Here is a 24,622-nt window from a genome sequence, read left to right on the forward strand (position 1 = left end):
TGTTTATGGACTGCCAGTATTAATAACATTGAAATAATAGAACTAAATAAACTAATAAACTGATGTTTAATTATTATTATTATCCTAAGACCCCATGGAGTCAAAAACTCAACTAGGAGGTCTCTTGGTCATACATACAGCTGATCATACTTTTCCTTAAACATATTCAAATTCTCAGACACCACACTCTCAGCCAGTTCATTCCAGTTATTCACAAATCTCCATGCAAAAAACTGCTTCTTGCTCACACAGCTTCTAGGAATGACCTCTTGTTGTTTCCTGATCTTCCACCATTTTATGAAAAACCTCTACCACGTTAATCCTATAACAACACTTTACTAACTTATATGTCTGTATCATATCATCCCTATTCCTCTTATCCACTAAACTCTGCAAATTGCATCATTTCAACCTTTCTTCATATTCAACATTCCAGAGATCAGAAACTATTTGGTCAATCACCTCTGAATCTCTTCAACATCTGATCATCCTTTTTGAAAACAACCTTATACAATGGAACAGAACAGGACAACACAACTTTGGCAATATATCCTCTAAATTTTAGATCCTTATCCATCATCACCCCAAGATCTCTTATTTCCTCTACCTCCAACAATATAGCCCAACCAAGCATAAATTCTACATTCCATCTTAGTTTCCCAAATTTTAAAACCATCTTGTGACATTAAACTCGCATCCCCACGCCCATACCCATTCACTCAATCTATTTGAGTCTTCTTGTAAGGCAAGAATATCTGCTCTACTCCTCATAGTTCATCCCAACTTTGCATCATCTGCAACAACTGAATATTCCCATCCAAATCTTCAGCTAGCCCTAAAACAGAACCCCGAGGCACACCACTAGTGACTTTCCTCCTCTGGGATATTGCTCCTCCATACACAACTTGCTAATACTTATCAGATAGCCAATCTCCAATCCCATGCACTAGTCTAATATCCAACCCCATCTGCTCTGGTCTTACTATCAACAGCCTTTGCAAAATCTAAGTATACTACTGTATATCCATCTCTTTTGTCCAAAGAAGCTGTCACCTTATTGTAATAAGCAGATTAATAAAACATGACTTCCCTTCAGCAAATCCATGCAGTTCCATCAAAGATAATACCACTGTTGTCAACCCAATTCTGGATCCTGCTTCTCACCATCTTCTCCAGTTCTTTAACCACAACACCAGACATACAGATAGGCCTATGATTTAATGCTTGAGTTCCATCACTTCCCTTATGAAGCTGCACAATCTTGCTTTCCTTCCACTCCTTTGGAACTTGATACTTATCCTTATCAATGTGTAAGACTCATATTAAACAAATATGTCAAGGCAGATGCCAACTCCCTAGCACATTCCTTCAAAATATGTGGTGATATATCATCAAGTCCCACAGTCTTATTAACATTAAGTTTACTCAATTCCCCATATATCTCTTCCTCACTTACAGTCAGACTCTCCTCTTCATCATCAATTGTTCTCAAACTCTCCATGATGCTGCATTCACAAGAATGAAAGACATTTATGAACTACTCATTAAATATCTCAACTATATTCTCTGCAGCAGTTGGTCTTATACCATTTTCTCCAATCAATGTCATTCTTCTGTAATCTTTTTTTTTTTTTTTTGCTGGCTATTGTGCAGTACATAATGAAAGAACTCCCTAGGAGTTCTTTTTTTTTTTTTTTTTTTTTCGCATCATTAGCTAACTGCTACTCATACTGCACCTTTGCTACTCTAACCAACTGAGTTGCCCTCCTTGCCTGTTTTTGTAATTCTCATGGAATGGATCATCCCTCATCTTATGTTGTCGGCCTGGTTGGCATAGTGGTTAGCATATCCGCTCTCCAGCCAAAATGCTGCGGGTTTGAATCCCGCATGGGCATGGATGTTTGCGATTGTCTGTGAAAATACTAGTGGTGGTGGTTGGCAGTAGATGGCATTGGCATAGATGATGAAGGTAGTTGCAGTTCATTGGTGGATCGAGTGGTGAAGAAAGAGAGTTGTAGAGTGGGTGCCCTCCCTAGATGAGTCTTTGGACTCCCTGGAGGCGTCATGTAATAATAATAATAATGCCTTTTTCTTCTGTATTGCATGCTTAATCTCTTCATTCATCCATTTTACACTACCTTATTTAACCATCTAACCCTTGAAATACATTTAGAACATTGCTTCTACTAGATAGTTCTTGAATATCACCCAAGCAACACTGATCTCCTTTCCATCCAACTCTTCATTCCATGACCTGCAAGCTGTCTTTGAGCTTCTCATAATTACCAGCCTTGCATTTCCATATTATGCCCTTTTCTTACAGAAGTTCTCCCATGGTTGGCAACCACCCAGATAATCGCTTCATGGTCACTCTCACTAACTGGAGAGAGATTTGACACCTCATTTATAGTAACAGCTTCTGATGAGATGATCAAATTCAAGCCCATCAATCCTTGTATGCCCTCAGTGGCATACTGCCTGAGACAGTTGTCCCTCAAAAACTCATTTTATTTATTTCCAGTTGCTATCTCATCATTCTAGTCCATATAATTAAAATCACCCATAATGATTACCCTTTTCTTATTTGCTTAGCTAATTTGATTATACATTTCATGGTCACCTCCACCCACATTACCAGGTCTATATCCAACAAAGACTTTCATTCTATTCACCTCTATCTCATACTGTACTGCCTCAAAACCACTATCACCCTTTCTCCCTTGCATCTCTAACTTGTATGGAAAACTCTTTTTCTACCAGTACCTCCCTTTTTACCTTTTCCATTTTCATGACATCATATCATATCCATCTCTATTCTTGTCTCTACTCTGTCAGGTTGTCATCCACATCCAACCATGTGTCACTTATTCCAACAATTTTTAGGGGTGATCAAACTCAATCAATGCAACTATTTGCCTTGTTTCGTGTATTTCTAGTATTTGTATACAAACATAACAGGATCATTCCTGTTATGTTTGTATACTCATTCCTGGATCTATAAACAAGTTTTACTGATACCACTCATTAGATGTGACATCTCTATACTTCAGTCTTTTCTTTTTCTCCTACCTTTTTGTATACACATGCATTCACATCCTTCTGGAGCATCAGCTTTTCTCACTCTGTGTTCCCTGTCTCCACCCAAAGACTCTCTGTTTTTCTACCACACTAGTTCTCTACACTCATGCTATCCTTTCATGTGCACCAGTTTGATCTCTTCTTTCTTATTCTCCTGCTCTTGCACATCACTTCTTACTTGATTGGATTCATTATTTGCATTCATTACTCTTCCTTCCGGCAGTGGTCTCTCCAAATGATTCACACTAAATCATTCAAATGCAGTCCATCATCATACAATTCAATTTGTCCTTCAAACTCATTCCACACATTAACGAACTGCTCCTTTCTCCTCACACATTTCAGCTAACATATCATTCACAATTTTTGCTCTCCACCTCATCTCACCACTGTTATACCCAGACAAAACACTGACTACTTTTCCCTATCACACTATTATCTTTTATCCTTCTCAACAACTTTCTGATATCCAATCTTACATTTTCCTTGTTACCAGTAAAGTCATTTGTAGCTATTACCACTACCAACTCTTTTGCTTGCTTACTCATATCTAATGCCTCAATCACCCTATTAATTTTACTTCCAAGAAAACACAAATCTTGTGCATCTTTTCATTTACAACACCTCTAATAATCGAATCCCCTACAATACCACTCATGGGTCTTTTTGTTACCTCTTTCATACCAACATCATTTGTTTTCATTTCCTTCACTCTTCCATACATAATTATAATTCTCTTCATTTCATTCTGCATCCGTTACGTCTCCTGCCCCATCTTCACCAACTCAGCTTTCAAATCTTGCGTCACTCTATTTTATCGCCAGTCACACATGCATGTTAGCTGTAAATGCCACTTGCTACCCTACCATTAATTGCACTCTGTTTTTCAACTTCTGCTACATTTGTATTGCTTTCATCATTCTAACTACCAGTTATTGTTTCGTTCAGCAGATCGCTCATTCACTGTTTCAAAACTTTTTTTTTACTATTATTTTGCTGCTCTTTTACAGTATCTCTCTTTGCTATCAGAGAAGCACTCATCCTTCTCATGGCATTTTTGCTACTAACACCTTCAGTTACTGATATGTTACTGCCCATCAAGTCTGCATTCAGATCACACTATGAACACACCCTCCTTCCAACCACCTTAAATATCCATAATTTTACATAATCCAATGAATACATATATCACACCTCACATTTCATGAAATGACTAAAATCAAAGTTAAACTCTTGTAAAGACAAAGCTGCCAACATCTTTCCTTTCCTAGTTATTATACTCCAAGTTTAACAATTTTGTAAACAAACAAGTCCACACAATACAAACACTTCAAGAACACAACTTCTACCACAACTCTTACACATAAACACACACTTATTTATAATTAGTCAAAAAAAACGTATCTCAACCTGGAGCCTTCTTTACACAAACCTTTCAGCGAGACACCACCTGGTGACTTTTTAAAATACTTTACCAAGTTTTGCATACTCTTTTAGTGAGCTTCTTCAGGAGAAATATACAGATGGTGCAAAAATCTGAGGCAATTACAACATTCAAACAGAAGTACAAGAATAAATGACAAATTTTAATAATTATATGGATGTGATGGAATCACATGTATATTGTCGTGGTGAAAAGTATTAATTCCACTGTATCCCAGATTTGTGTGGTTAAGATGTTTCATAACTGAAGACTAAATTTGATGTTTAAAATGAGTCCATGATTTTTTATTACACAGTGTGTGAGGGAGAGTAACACATTATTTTGGAAGCCTCTTTGAATTTGCAAATGTAACTGCTGTAGAAAATTTAAGAAGGCACCAAAAATGAGTCTAAGCCAGAATTTTCCAATATTTGGAAAAATAAACTCTGTTTACTCATGTAGCTAGAAGATATTTGACTGGTAGTACTAAAGTTGTGAAAAAAGGCAAGCACTCACCTTTAGTGCTTTCTTGATATAAATATATGAACAAAACCATGTTTAAATATGTTTACTAACATTCACTGCGATTACTTTAAATTACTTTAAAATGCACATCTAAAATTCAAGAGAGTATTTAGGTGAGCAGTCATACAATCATATATTTATTGCATGATTGTATGATAACTTACCATTGCTAAATGGTAGTATATGGTGGAGAGAAAAAAGATTCAGAAAGATGACTGATTACTTACCAACTTTATTTTCTTTAATCAGCTTAAGTAAATGTTGTTTTACACTATTTGCAGCAGCTCGATGCAAAATTTCTGGTGTATCCTACAATTATAGCTATGTTTCAAAAAATATGCTAATATAGTTAACATATTAATACTATCATTTCTCCTATAACACAGTATGTGTTCCTAAAAATCTCAACAACATGAGAATTTCATGCAATAAAAATAACAAATCTTAGGATGTGATGTAGGGTTAGGGGCAGTACACTTAAAATCTATATACAATCTCATAAGTAATACTGTACAGTTAAAAATAAAACATAAATAAATAATAACTCACTAAAAATGTTGCTATAGCTTTTAACATCTTTAATCACTAATAAATAAAGAAAAACTGCTACAGTAAAGACTATTTCTTTAGGCATGTTCTAAATAGATATATGCAGAACTAGCAGCTGTTCTTGCTAAATAAATTTCTTTAATTTTGCAGTGTTGTCTCAGATGATATACAATGTGGATTCCTTTAGGTCTGATGCTCTTACGATATCATATTCTCTCATTTTTTCAAAACATTATTCCAACCTCATCCTCAATATTTAAGGCTTTTCTTTTTCATGAAATAAAAAATGTACATAAACTTGGGAGAACAGTGTGATACATACTCATTATAGAGTATAGTCACCTAGCAAAAAACCACATATGAGCTAACATGTCTTCATGTTTGATGATTTTATTACTCTATTTATCTATTGCATATGAACAAATTCACACATTACAGACAACTGCTATAGGAGAAATGATGGCATATCACAAAAACTTTCAGAATAATATCATTCATTTATCAAAACTGAATTAGTTAAACAGAGAATTCACTCATTAATTACATCGCCATCAATATGGATAAAATACATCACTCCTCTATACTTCGTATCCATCATATATTTCAATGTAATATCAATGGTATTACAATTTTAATATGCACTTTGCATCCATGATAACCTTGGCATATATATATACACGTCATGGCCAGTTGGGTGGTTAATTTATTGACATTAAAGTAATTTACAGTACTTGAAAAATTAAAAAGGCCCATAATGCCATCTTTCATTACTATTTTTATTAAGAGCTCTGCTAACTTGATAACTTTTTCTGTTTTCCTTGGAGGTGAGAAAGAAATACAGACTATTTACACAATCCCATGCATAAAAGTTATGTAGTTGGTTTAAGAATTAAGACTTACTATAAACAGGATAAAATTCTGCATGTGTTATAGTAAATTGGCAAACATTGATGACTATGACATGGAAGTACAGAACATAAATTAGTTGTATGTATGTTTTATGTACTAGCAGTAGAAAAACTTCCATTAAAAAGTGAAGCAGAAGAGCAGCTGGAATAGATGATATTCAACTGAAATGCTTGAGTACAAATTATAAAAATTTTACAATGAATTATTTAGCTGTTTAATTCATAGTTCAATCATTAATGATTAATATAAAACATCAGTACATAATTTATGAATTCTGAATTGTGCATTAGCATTTTCTGCAAAATTCAGAATCTTTGCTCAGCATGTCAAATCTAGATGGCTGAAACACAGCTCTGCTGCCAACTTAAGAAAATGGAAAATGTGAGTTTTCCATAACAAGATCATTTTCTATAACAAGATCACAACAGATGCCTGTTGTGATCTTTTTATAGAAATAATCCATATTAGAATGGAAACTGTCATTCCTCACCTGTTCAAATTCCCCAACTCATATCAAAGCTAAGTTCTTCAAAAAGTTTGCTAGGGCTATCCAAGAAAAGCAAATAGCTTTTCACAAGTGGCTTGAGACCAAAACACCAGTTTTATTAGAAGTCTATACAGTTGTTCACAATACTTGTAAAACCACCATTAAAAGGGAAGTCTAAATTTAAAGGATAAATGTAGAAAACTCACTGCTTGTGCCACCAGCAATCATGCTCGAAGGCATGAAAGTTGTTGGGTGCAACTTTGGTCCATCTATGCTTCTTCCTCTATCTCACCCTAATAGCAGCACAATAACATCACCTAAAGACAAGGTTGATATCTTGGTTTCATTCTCTTTCAACACTTACATAGATGACCATGGCAAATTAACTCCTTCCTTGCCTAGAATATTGCATCTCATGCCTCCTGTTTCCACTAAAAAGACATCAGAAGAATCTTGAATAACCTGGATACTAAAAAGACAGTTGGTTCAGATAGAATTCCACCTGTTGTGCTCACGAGATATGCTCTCGAAACTAACATCTGTTCTCTATTCACCAAACTGTACTCAGCTGGCATTCGCCCTTCAGCATGGAAGAAAGCTCATATACAACCAATTCCCCAAAAAAGAGATAAATGTTTACCATCAAGCTATCAACCTATTTCTCTTACATTAATTTTGTCTAAAGTAATGGAGAAGGTTATCAGCAGTCAGCTTCTTCAACCCTTTGAGAAGTGCCACTTAATTAGGACCACCAGTATGGATTTCGTAACTCCAGATCCACAGATCTCCTAGCCTATATCACTCACATTTGGACTCATTACATGGAAAGGTTTGGAGAAACCTGTTCTGTTGCTCTTAACATCTACAAAGCTTTTGATAGGGTCTCACATCAAGGTCTTCTCAACAAGTTACCATTATATGGACTGCCTGTGTAAATGTGTGCAAATGGATTGCCACTTTTCTCTCAGATTGCTCTCCATGTGTAATGGTGGATGGCGTTCTCTTCTGAGACTTTTCTGCCAATGCTGGTGTCCCTCAGAGTATGTCATTTCACCCAACCTGATTTATATAAATGACCTGCTCTCATTTACTGCAAACCCTATTCATAGTTTTGCTGATGATAGCACACTCCACTTATTCTATTCATATGATAGGCTTTGCAGTGCTCAAATATCTCATGCTTCAAGATCATCTATAACAAGTGCCAGTATGACTGACTGGGATGAAAGCAACCTAGTCAACTTCAATGCTTCTAAAACAGATTTATTTGTTTTCCTGTAAAAAAAACCCTTAGATCTTCTTTGCTTACTTTCGATAATGCTGAGCTCAACAGTCAAGACCAAATCTCTCTTCTCAGACTGACTCTTACTCCAAACCTTTCCTTTCACAATTATATCACTTCTATAGCATCAACAGCTTCCAAAAAACTTGGCATCCTTTTCTGGTCAAGATGGTACTTTTCTGCTGAACAGTTACTTACTCTGTACAAATCCCAAATCTGGCTAACATGGAAATACTGCTCTTATGTATAGGCAGTTCAGTTCAGTTGATAAATGACACTTCTCTTACAAACTCTCTTCAGCCACTATCCCATAGAACATCGATACCTGCATTGTGTCTCTTCTACAGATATGTCCATGGCCACTGTTCAGCAGAATTTAGCATCCATTTGTCATTTGGATGCTTGGTCCAGATCTCATATTTCTGCCAGATCTACAGGAACTTATACTACAGCTGTTCAGCATCCTTTTACAGCTGAACTGCATACTCACCTGTTACTCCCAGTCATCTTTCATTCCTTCCACTCAATTCTGGGGAACAGTCTCCCTCATGAAGCATTTCCAAAGAATTACAATTTTCAATAGTTCAAGAAGCATATCAACAGGATTACTGAATTTCTGACCATGTCCTCACACAGCATCTGTTTGCTATAGGCTCTTCTTCTTCTTCTGCCTTTTGTCTTCTTTCTTTCTTAATCCTCCTCTTCTACCTTTTACGGTGTCAAGGTTTCCTTATTCTTGCAACTGCAACCGTCCCGAGGATTTTAGCTATGTGGTCAGTAGGAGAAGAAATGACTGTGAAAGAATAACATTGTGGGATAAAAATGGGAATAGAGTGACTGATGCAGAGGACATAGTTGAATTGTTCAATGAACATTTTATTGTAGTATTTCATCCTGGAGGAGTATATTTTAATACTAGAGAGATAGGGCAGGTTTGAGGTTTAGAGGTGCAGGAGGAGAGTGTGTTCCAAATACTGAGTACTCTGGATGTCAGTAAAGCTGTGGGACTGGATGGTATTTCACCATGAGTTTTGAGAGAATGTGCTAAAGAACTGACAGCTGCTTTGAACTGGCTTTTCAATGAAAGTCTGGCAATGGGAAAGGTGCCCCCCCCCCAGGGAATGGAAGGAAGGTAAGATAGTGCTATTACATAAGGGTGGTAGTAGACTGGAGGTGCCTAATTATAGGCCAGTTTGTGTGTCATCAGTAGTTGTTAAGATCTTGGAGAAATTAGTGAGGGACTGTATAGAGCATTGGGCAGATGAGGGTAATGTTATCTGTGAGAGACAACATGGATTTTATATTTTATATGCTATTTATTTGTTTTATATGCTCATATTTTATATGCTCCTATTTTATATGCTAGCCTTTTATAATAAAGTTACAAGAGCAGTAGATCAGGGAAAGGCATATACTGCCATTTTCTTGAACTTAGCGAAGGCATGATAAGCTGATATTTAAATTGCAGCACATGGGTCTGGATGTCAGGTTGGTCAGGATTGGCTGTCCGATAGGTATCAGAGAGTTACAAATGGGGTCCCACAGGGCTCAGTGCTGGGACCTATATTGTTTAACCTTTATATCAATGACATTGTCAGTGGATTGCAGTGGGATATTCAGTTGTTTGCAGATGATGTGAAGCTGGGAAGGGTTATTAGTAATAGTGCAGGTCTGGTAGCTCTGCAAGAGGATTTGATATACAGATGGGCAAATGAATGGGAGTTCGGTTTAATGCAGCAAAATATAAGGTCTTGAGGTTTGGGACACATCGATGGGACGCTGCATACTCTTTTGGAGGAGCTATACTAAAGGAAGTAGGGAAGACAAGAGATCTGGGGTTGATGATTGATAGAAACCTGAAATTTAGGGGACATATTGCAAAGGTGGTGAGGGTAATGCAGAGGATTGCTGCAATAATGAGAAGGATGCTGACCTGCAGAGATAAAAGTTATCATTCTGTTGTATAAGACTCTGATCAGACCACACTTAAACTACTGTTCTCAGATTTGGTCCCCAGGATTTGAAGGGGATAAATTAACTGTGGAAAGGGTACAAAGGTGGACAACATATGAGGATTGGCTGAGGGAATGTGGACTGCAGAGTTTGGTGAATAGAAGAAGGAGAGGTGATATGATTGAGACTTTTAAATGTTGAGAGGTGGTTACAGGGTTGACACTGGGGAGTTCTTTTGCTTGGTTGAACAGCAGGAAGGGGTGATGATAAGGAGCCATCCCTGGAAGTTACAAAAGGAAACTGCGAGCAAGAGGATGAGGAGTGGTTTCTTTGCATGGAGGGTGGTTGAACCATGGAATGCATTGCCTGATAGAGTGGTGAGAGCGAGAACGGTCAATGAGTTTAAGAAGTGGTATGATAAACATTGTGTTTCCTAGGAGGTACCTCCCATGATGAGTCTTGATAGACTTCATGTTTCTTAGGAAGGATCTCCTGCGATGAGTCTTTTGACTCCATGGAGACCTGAATAATAATAATAATAATGATAAGGTAGTTGGCCCTATGCCTCCTGGTGTGTCCTATGTCTGTAGATGCATGTGTTCACAGGGCCAGTTTGCCTGTTCTGGGGGATGAAAAACCCAAGTTTCCTGGTGAAAAAACCCACCTACCTCCATATGAGACCAGCTAACTCACCTTTCATTAAAAGAGACCAGATATAGTTCCCCACGTCACTGACGGGAATCAAATCAAGGTCTTTCCGACCAAAGGGCTTCGTCTAAAACGACTGAGCTACAGAGGCTCCTTCTGCTTTTTTATATGGGATAAATATAAAAATAAATAAATAAAAAATTAAAATAAATTATATGAAAGTTCTTTTTTAAAAAGAGGAATATGTAGAACTATAAGACAAGTGATATTATAATAAACTAAGAAGGCAGTTTGAAGCTGTGCTGTGCTATATTATACTATTCAAAAAATTATATCCTCATTTTAATCCTTTATCCAAGCATAAGTAATACAAAGCTTGTACACAAAGTATTTTTGTGACTAGGCTACTTAGATATAGAGGTTGTTGTCTTAATGTCACTTACATCATTCCATAATGCTGTGCTGTAACTGTATACTAACAGAATCAGCAGTGAATGGGAAATTGTTGTCAAGGTATGCCTGACAGAAACTACAACTGACTGGATTTCATGAATTAGAAGAATAAACAATTATTTGGAAATCCAAATTATTATTTTAGTTTCTGAATTAGGAAATTGGAATGTGAGAAATGGATAACAAAACTCTAAAGCAAGAGCTACACAAAACAAAACTGTTATAAAACAAATATTGGGAAAAATGTGATGATAAGAATTAGAAGTATAAAGAACAGGAAAACAGCTTTATGAGCATTATGAGAAGAAGTTGGTTGAACAGACCAAAGTAAATCTGAGAGAATTCTTTCACTGTGTGGCAAAGTAAAAGGAAGAATGACCATGAAAGGATAATCTTAGTGAACAACACAGATGGTAGGACATTTATGAATGCAGGAAAAAGCTGAGTTAATTTTTAATTAATTTAATTAATCACTTCTATAAGGTGTACTTACAGATTTGTTAGTTTTTTTGGAAGTTTAGGTAGAACTGAAAAGATATGGGTGAATAAGGTAGAGAGAGAGAGAGAGAGAGAGAGAGAGAGATTGCAAGAACTTGATACAAACAATGCAGAGAATTAGATAGGATATCAGCGATGCCTCTAATCTGGTCATTTAACTTGAGTCTCAACACGAGCATGATTCCTAATGAACAGGAGAGCAAGATATTTCCATTATACAAAGTTGAACCAACTAGGACAGATGCAACAATTATAAACCAGTCTTTGTCTCTGGAATGGTCTTGAAAATAATGGAGAAAGTGATTAAAAACCATATCTAGAGGTAGGTATATAGACTTTGATTCTTCACGAACAGCATGGATTTGTTTAAGAAAGGTTATGCTTTAGCAATCTGCTCATATTTACAATAAAGTGAAAACAGATTTGGACAGGGGGAATGGATATACCATGATACTGCTGGACTTCCAAAATACTTAAGAGGATTTCACATAGAAAAGTATTATAAAAACTAAGAATAGATATACAATATAGACAAAAGCATCTAGATGAGTTTCTCCAAACTTTCCCATGGCTTGTGTTGTAAGTTTGGTAAGGTTAGCTAAGAGATCTGCTTAGAAGAAGACAGAAGCAAAATCCATATCAGTGATCACTATTAACTGATGGATCTCCAAGAAGTGAAGTAGCAGGCAATTGACCTTTCCATTATTTTTGACAGTACTGATATGAGAACTCATTGACTTTTAATTCACTTTTTAGGGATAGGCTAGATAAAAGTTTGCTTCTATGATGTTGAGTAGATGCCAGATAAATATGACAGCTCATAAACGCAAATACAGGATAGGTTAGTTCTGGAGCCCAAACTTTTAATACAACTAGAGAGATATCAGGTCAGAGGGGAGGGTTTCTTATTAATATCAAAGCTACTGAGCACTTTTTGATGTCCTTCAGGCAAAAGATTAGAGGAGGCATACTGCAGGTAGTTTGTAGAACAGTGGTAGGAGATTTGGCTTTGTCTAAACAAGAGCTGGAGGAACAAACTAATGGAAGATATTTGCTTATCTTTAGGAGGAAGAGAATGAGAGAGAGGTGGAAACATGGAAGGGAAGAAGTTGTGCCTTTTCAAGGGACCAGAAGGCTCAACTGACATTTGAACAGGAGGCAAGCTTAGTGCATCCTTACAAAGTTAGCTTTAGATTATTTATTATTACTTTTATTTTCAAATTATTTTTTAATTTCATTTATTATTATTATTTATTTATGTATATATATATTTTTGTAGTTATGAAATGAGGTGCAAGATGAGTGTTGATGAGTACAAGCTGGAGTTGTTAACCAGATCTACTGAAGGTATGCTGATTTTTTGGCTTGGACTACTTTGGCACATTTGTTGGAAAACCAGGGCTTGGAAAAGGGGCTGTCGGTTTTAAGTGGAAGGAAAATAATGCTGCTCATCCATCAAGGATAATTTCAGTAATTTGATCAAAGCAAGTGCATGGATTAGAGAAGCAGTTAATCAAACCACAGTAGGTATAGAATCCTGAAGGTCATCTCAACTGGCACTAATGCAGTGATACACAAGGTTGAGATTGGTTGGGAGAAGACTGGTCTGTACAAAAAATTAACATCAACAGTGTATATCAAAGGATATTTGGCTAAAAAAAGGTCCAGGTTATTCAAAGAATGATGAGGACTCCTGAATAAATGATCACATTTAAAGGCATTCCTGCACTCTTGATTTCTGACCAGAGAATCCTATAACTTAGTGTCCATTCCATGCTGAGTTATGAAAGACCAGGATCTATGAGGATTATCTAATTTCATGTAATTCTCTTATCAATATTCAGTCTAGCTAAATTAAGATAAGTTGCAGTAAGTAAATACTACAATTTCATATTTTATATATGTATAAGTAAGTGTATATGTGTTTGTGTGTGTGAATATTTGTGGTGTATTTCAGAGATACATTACTGACCAAATGTATTGATTAAAAAAAAAAAAAAAAAAAAAAAAGAAAGTAGATAATTACCACATAGATTTTCTTAACCAAATCTTCTGGAGTTGCTGCTTCTGGTTTAACATTTTCCAGTGCTTTTAAGATTTGCGATTCTCTTTCCTGTCGATGATGGATATATTCTTTTACTTTTGGAAGAGGATCTTTTATTTCAGGTCCATGACCAGGATAGATAATGGTAGGTTCTAATTTCACAATTGCATGAAGTGAATTCATATATGTGTAAAGATCTTCAAATACCTATTGTACAGTATAAACAAAAAAATATTATTAAACCAATAGCTATGCAAATCCTGCATGCACTTGCACACACACACTCTCTCTCTCTTTTCCATCTTTGTTTAACATACTTGGCCAAAAGCAAGCCTGTTCTTGCAACCAAGAAACTTGACATCTTACATTCCTAAGATAGGAAGCTGGTTAATCCTGTCTTCATACACTATTATGTCTATCAATATGTGTGCTCCCTGGATTGCAGAAGGGACAACTTTGCCATATCCTTTATGAGATTGGCTAACTCGTTTTCATGTGAGAAATTCTTATAAATCTTTCTCATATTCCAAATGGGATTCAAACTAAGGTTTTTTCCAACAAAGAGTGTAGTCACTACTAATATACTATGAATGATGTGTGTGTATGTATGTATGTATAAACACACACACACACACGTATGTATGTATGTATATAGTTTTGTTGTCATGTTTCATCTTGACAATGTATACTTTATTTATTTACTCCATGAACTGAAGATATATAATAAGATTTTGATAAATGGATGTGTCTACAATATGCTGTATTCACAAGGCAGTGCATATTTAAAATTAAAAGAAACACACATATTAACTACAGTGAAAATTATTTAATTGTAAATATTTCTTCCTAAGTATCTTAGGACATCATCAGTACAGTAGTTTAAAACAATAATAGGAATAACACGCAGTTAGGGCACATGATTAATAGATCTCAATAAACGTGCGTAACGTGTTACAGAAGTTAAAAAAAAAAAAAAATTAAACTGCAGAAATCTGGCCTCTCTCAACACAGAATTGAAAATCTAAACCATAGGATTCATTGGGAAAAGTCTAAACTTTTACATAGATCTTTATATAAACATGAACATTTATACAAAGAAAGTTCTGAACCCCTACTACACAGACCAAACTTAAACTGCAACGATGTTCTTACTATTCCTAAAGTATGGGAAATTGTCATACAAAATTGCGTTAATTTTTTTTTTTTAACTTCTGTAACACATTACACACGTTTAATGAGATTCTATTGTAATCATGCTCCCAAACTGTATGTTATTCCTATTACTGTTTTAAACTACTGTACTGATGATGTCCTAAGATACTTAGGAAGAAATATTTACAATTAAATAATTTTCACTGTGGTTAATACGTGTTTCTTTTAATTATGATTGCACCACAGGTTTCGTTATTTAAAAAAGTGCATATTATAGTAGTATATTATAAAAAAGGGAGATATCATAGCTCAGTGGTAAAATATGTGCTATTATTCTTACTGTGTTGGGAGTCCAACTTATGCCTTAATCTATCATAGATGAGTTTGATGAATTTGAATACGTTTGAAACTGGTTAGGAATGTTTTAGAAATTGGCTAGGATATCAAAAAAAAACTGAAAATGACTTCATATTGGATATTACAATTTTATATGTTAATATCTAATATTACAACTAGCAGAGTAATCATAAGGGAGGGGGAGGAAGAGGGAATAAATAATTTAAGTATTTTAGCACCTTTTATAAGCTCCCAAAACAAATTTTTTGTTTGCTTTATTTCTAGCTTTTTTCCCTGGTATCTATTCTTCATTACATCATGACTCCAACTTGATATTATGCAAAGTATGAAATCAGTATATCAAAGTATGCAAAAAAACAATTTCGTATAACAGTAGGACTAATTTAAAAAAATTGTAACTGACAACACAAGAAACTAAAGTCCTAATTAGGCACCATCTATTTTGGAAAAAGAGAGAAAACAAATATCAATTAGATCTTGAAATGACTGTCACCCTGATTTTTGGTAAATTTATACAGCCATTGGACACTGTTGAGTCCAAATTATGGACTCAACAGTGTTATAAATAATTATTTTAATTTCCCAATGTTTCAAACTTCATATTAAGATCATCATCTGGAGTATACATGTATATACAGAGACGAGCTAAATTACATTTCACATAGTATGCTGAAGAGACAATGATCTGACCAATGGTTATTCTACTGGTCTGACCTCTAGTGAAAATAAAATAAAATTACAATAAATAAATGAAATAAAATAAATTAACTACATCAAAGCTATATTCTATTTAAGATAACATCAGAGAAACATTCTTTCATATAGATAGTTTTATTACAGTAAAAATGATGTTTAACATGACAATTGTTATATTAGATTTAGGATCCTGGATTACCTATGGTCCTATTTATAATTAACTCTTAGAGAGAAAGGTTAAGTGGGTAGAATATGTGCTTCCGCATGGTTGGAATATTTAGACCATCATTATTGTTAAGATTAGGGTGACTGATAACAATCTCACAGGCCTACTTAAATTTACATTACTTTAAATAACGTTGGGAAATTAAAATAATTATTCATAATATGGTTATAGAGTCCATAATTTGTGTGAAATGAATGCTCATCACCATGTAACACCAAAGGAAAGGATTATACACCCATACTTGTTGAGGTTTGGAGTATGTTTTAAAGTTCTGTTGATTCCTTCTAAATTAATCCTTCCAAAAACAATCTCTCTGACTTATGACTTCTGTGTATCACTTTTGGTTTCTTCCAATTGATCCTGTGTGAAGTGATTCAAGGCATGGTTTGCTAGACCTGACTTCCAATTTAAATAAATGAAATAAAATAAATTAACTACATTAAAGCTATATTCTATTTAAGATAACATCAGAGAAACATTCTTTCATATAGATAGTTTTATTACAGTAAAAATTACCATAGGTAATCCAGGATCCTAAATCTAATATAACAATTGTCATGTTAAATTAGGACATCATTTTTACTGTAATAAAACTATTTATATGAAAGAATGTTTCTCTGATGTTATCTTAAATAGAATATAGCTTTGATGTAGTTAATTTATTTTATTTTATTTATTTATTGTAATTTTATTTTATTTTCACTAGAGGTCAGACCAGTAGAATAACTGTTGATCAGATCATTGTCTCTTCTATGTGAAATGTAATTTAAACAGGATTAATTGGAAGGATTCTTCCAATTGATCCTGTGTGAAGTGGTATTCAAGGCATGGTCTGCTAGACCTGACTTGCCATAATGATAGTGCCCGATGTATATTTTATGTTCACCAAGGCAGATGTCAACAGGGCTTCCTGTCTGTCCATAGTAAGCCCAGTCACAAGAAGAGCACTTCATATACTCCTGGATGTGATAAAGAAGAGAGTTTATCCTTAAGTAAACAGATGAGAGTTGAAAATTTGACATAAGGTTTAAATGATAATAAAACGGTTATTTTTGACCATGAGAACTATAGGAGAGAATGACTACTATTTGGATTTTTTTGGTCAAATGTATTTATTTTAAACTAAGTTATACCAACTAGTTTAAAATAAATACATTTGACCAAAAAAACCCAAATGGTAGTCATTCTCTCCTATAAGGTTTAAATACAGTGCATAGCTGATATTTATTGAACATTCTAGATATCTTTTCAGTGTGCCTTGAATGTATGGGATGGTAACAGTTTTGTTGTGGTCTTGTGTGGTAGGCAATGTAGGCGATTTCTCTAGCGCATGCTGGATATAATACCAGCAAAATATTAAGAAATAAATTAATAAATATTATTTTCTTATCATTCTGTGTTGTCATCAATACCATGAAAATAAATGACATGTACTGCGAACACAAAAGCCTTTCCACAGGTTATGGCCAGCAATGTTTTACAAGCAAATGAACATTATCTACAACCTTTAAATGTAATTTGCATTTCCTCCAATTGGGAAAGTATGTGAATCCATCAGGGTGTGCTGAAGCCAATATGCATGTAACTTATCCTAAATATTATTATTATTATTATTCATGACACCTCCAAGGAGTCCGAAGACTCATCGCGAGAGGACACCTATTGTACAACTCTCCGTCTGTGAAGAATATGTGAAGAAATAGGATGCAAGAATCCAATCTCAAAAATATATAAAAAATTTCATCATTATAGAAACCTAGGCCTTTTGATCATGACTTGGATACTTTCCATGGAATTGGGTGGAAATGCACTGATCCTTATATTATCTAAAAACTTGGTGTGCATGAAAATATAAAGAAGCCTGAAATTCTAAACACCCACCTTAATGGGCAAGACAAACAGGGAAATAGAGAGACTCAGGGTGAACAGAGGAACACTGTGAGAAAAGTTTATGCTCCAAGAAGATGTGAATGCATGTGTAGACAAAAAGGGAAGGGGGGGATGACCTGGGATCTAGGGAAAACAGTTGATTTTCAAGATTAACCGAACAAATAAGAAAAGTGATCACCATGGGTGAATTTAATTATAGTTAAAGAGTTGGAGAAGATGGTGAGAAGTAGGATCCAGAATTGAGTTCACATCAATGGTATCTTTGATGTACAGTATGGATTTGCTAAAGGGAAGTCTTGTTTTACTAATCTGCTTATTACAATAAGGTGACAGCATCTTTGGACAAAGGAGATGGATACGCTGTAGTATACTTAGATTTTGCAAAGACTGATAAATTATAAATTATATAGTTAGTTTAATCCTTTATCCAAGTGTAAGCAAACGAGATTGCACTTGAAGTATCTTCAGGACTGGGGCAACTCGTGGCAAAGGTGGACTGAGTTCTCATCACTTTCCTTAGTATCCCATAATGCAAAGCACATCTCTTTGTAGACATGTATAATGCTATGCATTATGGGGAGGGCCACTACCCAGACTGGTTTCGACCTTTATAGAGGTCTCTTCAGTGGGAGCCAGAACCAGACCCAGAGGCAGGGCTGGCATTACCATTTAGGCAAACTAGGCAACTGCCTAGGGTGCAAACCATGAAGGGGCACAAAAACTTTCAAATTGCAAAATTGAAGGCAAGAAAAATTAAAATTTGATTTTCATATATTATACATATTGTATATTACTTTGTATATTATTAATAAAGCTTGCCAAAATAATTTTTATTTTTTATATTTAAAATTTCATTTTAAAAAATATCCAACTTGTGAAATAAGGGGCACACTTGTAAACTTTACCTAGGGCGCAAAATAACCTGGCACTGACAGTGTCCAGAGGTGTACCAAGTTTGAAGCAATGCAGAAATCATATTTCCATATGCCAGTTGCCAAAAGGTGTCACACTTTATTATTAAATTACTCTGGATTAGAGAAAGATGATGGAAGTTTTTTTTTTTTTCACTTCGTTAGACTGTGTAAATTATATATTTAGTTTAATCCTTTATCCAAGTGTAAGCAAACAAGTTTGCACCTGAAGTATCTTCAGTATTGGGGCAACTTGTGGCAAAGGTGGACTGAGTTCTCATCACTTTCCTTAGTAATAATGCTATGCATTATGGGGAGAGTCACTACCCAGACCGGTTTCGACCTTCATTGTGTTTTGCATTATGGGATACTAAGGAAAGTGATGAGAACTCATTCCATCTTTGCCACGAGTTGCCCCAGTCCTGAAGATACTTTGGGTGCAAACTTGTTTACTTACACTTGGATAAAGGATTAAAGTAAATATACAATTTATAGTCTAACCAAGTGAAAAAAACTGCCAACAGCTTTTGATAGATTGCTGCATGATAATTTGATGATCAAACTAGAGAGATGGGATTGGATATCAGACTGGTGCATGGGATTGGAGATTGGCTATCTGATAAGTATCAGCAAGTTGTGTATGGGGAGCAATATTCCAGAAGAGGAAGTTATTAGTGGTAAGCCTCAGGGGTCGTGTTTTAGGGCTAGTGGAAGATTTGAATGGAGATATTCAGGTTATTTACAGATGATGCAAAGTTGGGATGAACTATGCAGAGTAGAGCAAATGTTTTTGCCTTACAAGAAAACTCAAATAGATTGAGTGAATGGCATGGGAGTGGGAATACCGGTTCAATGTTGTGAAATGTAAGGTATTAAAAGTTAAACAAAGATAGTGTGCATAATTTACGCTAGATAGGGATTTATTGTTGGATGTGGAGGAAATAAGAGATCTTGGGATGATGGTGGATAAATATCTAAAATTTAGAGGACATATTGCCAAAGTTGTGTTGTCCTGTTCTGTTCCATTGTATAAAGTTGTTTTCAAAAAGGATGATCAGATGTTGAAGAGGTCCAGAGGTGATTGACCAAATAGTTTCTGATCTCTGGAATGTTGAATATGAAGAAGGGTTGAAATGATGCAATTTGTAGAGTTTAGTGGATAAGAGGAAGAGGGATGATATGACAGAGACATTCAAGTTGGTAAGGGGTTGCTATAGGATAAACTTCAAAGAGATCTTTTATAAAATGGTGGAAAATTGGGATAGAACAAGAGGTCATTCCTAGAAACTGGATAAGAAGGGTGTCAGCAAGGGAGTGAGAAGCAGGGTTTTTTGCATGAAGAGTTGTGAATGATTGAAATGTATTGCCTGAGAGCATGGTATCTACAGAGAATTTGAAGGTGCTTAAGGGATGGTATGATGAGTTGTGTGTATGACAAAAGGGGCTTTCTAGATTGGTCTGTGACTCCATGGTATCTTAGTATAAGAATAATAATAATCTCAACTACAATGATGGCCAAAAAAAGAAAGAATACAGATTGACATACATTCAATCCACATAACTCTTGTTTCAAGCAGGTCATAAATAATTAGGACTTGAGAACCCAAACATACCCAGCCTAGTAGTTGTGGTTCATGTTAAATATGATTCATATATATGTCATAAATATTATTTATGACCACATAAATATGGTCATAAATATTATGAAGAAAAAAAAAAACTGTTTATTCTAATAGTTTCTTATGCTTTTTGGCATACTCTATGAAGAATATAATCATTTATCAATTTGAAATATAGAAGTAGAATGATTATTTAAAACATAAACTAACATTAACAGGATCATTAAAGTGATATTTCATATTATGTTGTTCATATAAAACCACATGCTTCATTAATGATCTATGCTACAATTCTCATCATAACCTAGTTCTTCAAATTTCAGATCTTTTGTGTCAGCTGACAAAGTTGATTTAGGATAAAACTCCAATTTTTAATAATGAGTTGGACATTATACCGTTTTCAAAAATTCTTTAAACTTATGATATAGCTATTAAATTCAATATATGGTATTCTTGTTAGGTTTCTAGAATGCCTGATGTTTTTCATCTGTAGTGTGATAAGCCAGGCCTAATTGTGTGTTCTTTCTTTCTCAATGTTTTCTTTCATGCATATTTCTTTCTGAATATGTCTGAATATAAGCATATGTCTTGATATAGGATATTCTATAAAAGCAAAAAAATATTATATACACCTGGCTTCTTAAGAGATGGAAGAATTTCTTTGGGTGATCTGACATTAGCATTGTGAAAATTGTTTTCATAGGTGTGCAAGATACTTTGAGGTAGGGTAGCAAATTCAATACCCTAGCTATTTTATCTGTGATATTCTGCATGTAAGAGTTGTACATGCATGTAGTTTACATTTTCTTGCATATATGAAGAGTCATTAGGTGTTTTCTGTAGGATGTTATTAATAGTTTTGGGATTGTAGCCATTTTTAGAAGGTCTCTCTCTGATAATCCATTTCATGTTCCTTTTTGTTGTTTTCACTGGATATGGCATATGCCTCTATCTTGAGACATATGCCATTCATCTGTTTCTCACTATATGCCTATAGTGAGAAACAGATGTAGATACTAACTGGTGTTGAAATTTTCCGTATATTGAGGATATTCATCTATTTTGCTTCATGACTGACACTAGCACATGGAGGAATGAAAGTATTATCTTGTTTTCTTCAAGTTTGACTGTAAAATGTATTTTAGGGGTTTAAGCTACTCAACAGTAGTTTTACAGTAGAAAGTGAAGAAAATAGAATAAAAATCAGGGTCTTATCCTAAACCAACTCAGTCTACATAAAGGAATTAAAATTCAGAGGTTGTGAGGGGTATTAAGCAGCACAGATTAATAGTGAATCATTGAGTGACTAAACATGATGTTAACTACCATTTTAATGGTTCTATTAATATTAGTTTATCTTTTAAGAATCATTCTACTCCTATATGTTTTCAAGTCAATAAATAACAATATTCCTGATGACGTATGTCACTGAGTAGAAGAAACTAGTAAAATATACAACTTTTTATGTAGTTATACAAGATTTAATATGAATCACGTCCCCTTATTTTTAATACCAATATCTTATAGTAATTAGGCCTCCTCCGATGCTGCTAACATTAACCAGTGTTTAGCTAGTCGATAATATGAGTAAAACTAATCTCCAGCAAGATATATATATTTGACTCACGCAATATCAAACATCATTATAATAAACTCACTCACCATAACAAATCTTTGCAAAGTCCTAACCAAAGCACATTAGGAGAGAAAATTCACCATAGCAAACTGTCCATTATAACGAACTATTCCTGTGGGCTGTATGTGTTCTCTATAGTAAGTGTAAAAAAACAAACAGAATCTAGCTCTGATTTTTTTTTTTACACCAGAAGTCAAACTAATAGGGGCAATGACTAACTAAAATAGTTATAAACTGGTATACTGTGTATATTAATGTAACCTGTTCTGTGGGTGTACTTCAGATGATGATCTTAATATGGAAATTAAAACATTGATTAATTAATTTGGTTTATCTTAAAGTTATTACTAAAACACTGTAGCAGTCACCATAATTCTGTCATAATGAATATAGAAAAGGCATGCATCTGTGGTGGTAATGCTGACAAGGTTTGCTACAGCTCTATTTGTGAAGACAGGACACACTGTAGGTTAAGTAGAGTGGGCTTGACTGGAAGGTGCTACATGTTGTGCATTATCAGCTCATTAGTCAGGAATTTAGCTTACTTGTTTTTCTTTATTTTCTTTCTTTATTTATTTTTGTTGCTGTTGAAGTGAGAATAATGTTTCATATTGAATGACTAAATAAAAATAAGAACTCGCATTTTTAATTATTTATGGAATTTAAACATAGCAAATTTTACTTTCACGTTTTCATAACAATATTTAATCTGCAAAAGATCTCAAAACATTGGGTACACAGAACATGGCTTGAAGTTAGCCTCACACATCTTTACTAATTGCAGTAAAGAAACACTGCACGAGTCTTATAAACAGGAAACTCTCATCAACCATCACAGTTCAATTTGTTTAATACAAAAAAAAAAAAGCGTTTTGTTCAAGACAATAAATTTATAAGGGAAAAAAAAGTCTCTTTATCTACTAAAAGATTTAACATAACTATGAATATTTTTAATTTAATTGAACAGAACATTATTAGTAATCATGCTGAGCACTCACAGTAGTTCCCTCACCAAGAATACAATCTCCAGAGAAGAGTGTTCCATCTTCTTTTAACAAAACTACAATGTGATCCTCTGTATGTCCTGGGGTGTGGATCAGGCTGAAAGGATGTTTTAATAAATAAAGTGAAATGGTATTTACATGACTAAATATACATCAACATTAATCATTGATGTGTATCTACAATTGGTGTACAAGATGCCATGATAGTATTACATAATTAAGTTCGCATTACTACTAACTTCCTATTGACAATTTTCCTCCAAATCAGTCTAGTATTTGTCAGGACTCCAGTACTGTCAAGATCTTATATTCCGGTCTTCTAAGGCACCATTAAATGCATCAAACATCTAGATCTTGGTCTTCCTCCAGATCTATTCCTATAATCCTGGCATCAAATGCCAGTTTTGGTAACCCTTTCTCTACATTATGTTTAAAATTAGCTCTGCTTACCTATTCTTGAATGGTATCAATGTCAATGACTAAATATGTATAAAATAAAATTTGATTAATACAGTGATATAACTTTAAAAACATATTAATTTCTCTAATAAAGTGATTCTGAATTCGTGACATTTACAGAAGTGCTATATGTAGAGCTAATGGTTAAAACACTGCTAGTTATGTAAAGCCTAAACCAAGAAAAAAAAAAAAAAAGAGTCAAACTGATAATCTCCTACTCAAAGAAAGGGTGAAACTGTGTAGCATATTTGAACAATATGTGTAGGTTTAAAGTTTAATAATCTGGGTATTCTCCTCTAGAAACCTATGAGTTCATGTACCTTATTCTCTGTTCCTTGTAACAATTACCTCTTACCTCTCCCTTCTGTTCATTTAAATTATTTACTTTATTTATATTAGCATCACTTTTCATTAGTATAAAAAAAAGAAAAATTTCACACATTTTCTAAAGTAAATCAAAAATATAATTCTACAAGAATGGTAACTTCATTGCTGTTTGAGTGGATAGCCTGTCTGCTTTGCTTTCATTAAAGATACTAGGGGTTTTGCTTTTTTTTCTCTTCTCTTATTTACTGTTTTTTAAACTTTAACACTGCACATAACAGTTTATTTAATAGTATTGATTCACAACACAAAGATCAAATGATAAAAAGGAACATATTATAGTATGTGAGAAGTGCAATGAAAGGCTAGGACATTCCAAAATGAGAACGGTGTTACAAGGAATAATAAGAAAATCGATTGAAGTGACATAGAAGAGCTTAAGTAAGAGTTAATGAAAATGAAGTGTCAGTTAAATGTATGGAAGAGGAAATTGAATGTT

At 34.4% G+C, this 24,622-nt stretch overlaps 1 protein-coding gene across 2 annotated transcripts in view; it reads right to left on the bottom strand.

Annotated features, from left to right (window-relative positions):
- Positions 1-24,622, bottom strand: part of LOC150097521 (endoribonuclease LACTB2) — a 93,485-nt gene that overhangs the window by 14,813 nt on the left and 54,050 nt on the right. For both annotated transcript variants that reach the window (XM_090407190.1, XM_090407191.1), the window contains exons 4-6: positions 23,335-23,437; positions 13,832-14,056; positions 5,254-5,335 (exon numbers count right to left, since the gene is read on the bottom strand). In XM_090407190.1, coding sequence (XP_090263316.1) covers positions 5,254-5,335; positions 13,832-14,056; positions 23,335-23,437 — 410 coding nt within the window. The remainder of the gene's footprint in view (positions 1-5,253; positions 5,336-13,831; positions 14,057-23,334; positions 23,438-24,622) is intronic.

Source organism: Typopeltis vanoorti, chromosome 17 (genome assembly GCF_054136105.1).
Source record: "Typopeltis vanoorti isolate ZY-2024b chromosome 17, IOZ_Tvanoo_1.0, whole genome shotgun sequence".
Lineage (NCBI taxonomy): Eukaryota > Metazoa > Arthropoda > Arachnida > Uropygi > Thelyphonidae > Typopeltis > Typopeltis vanoorti.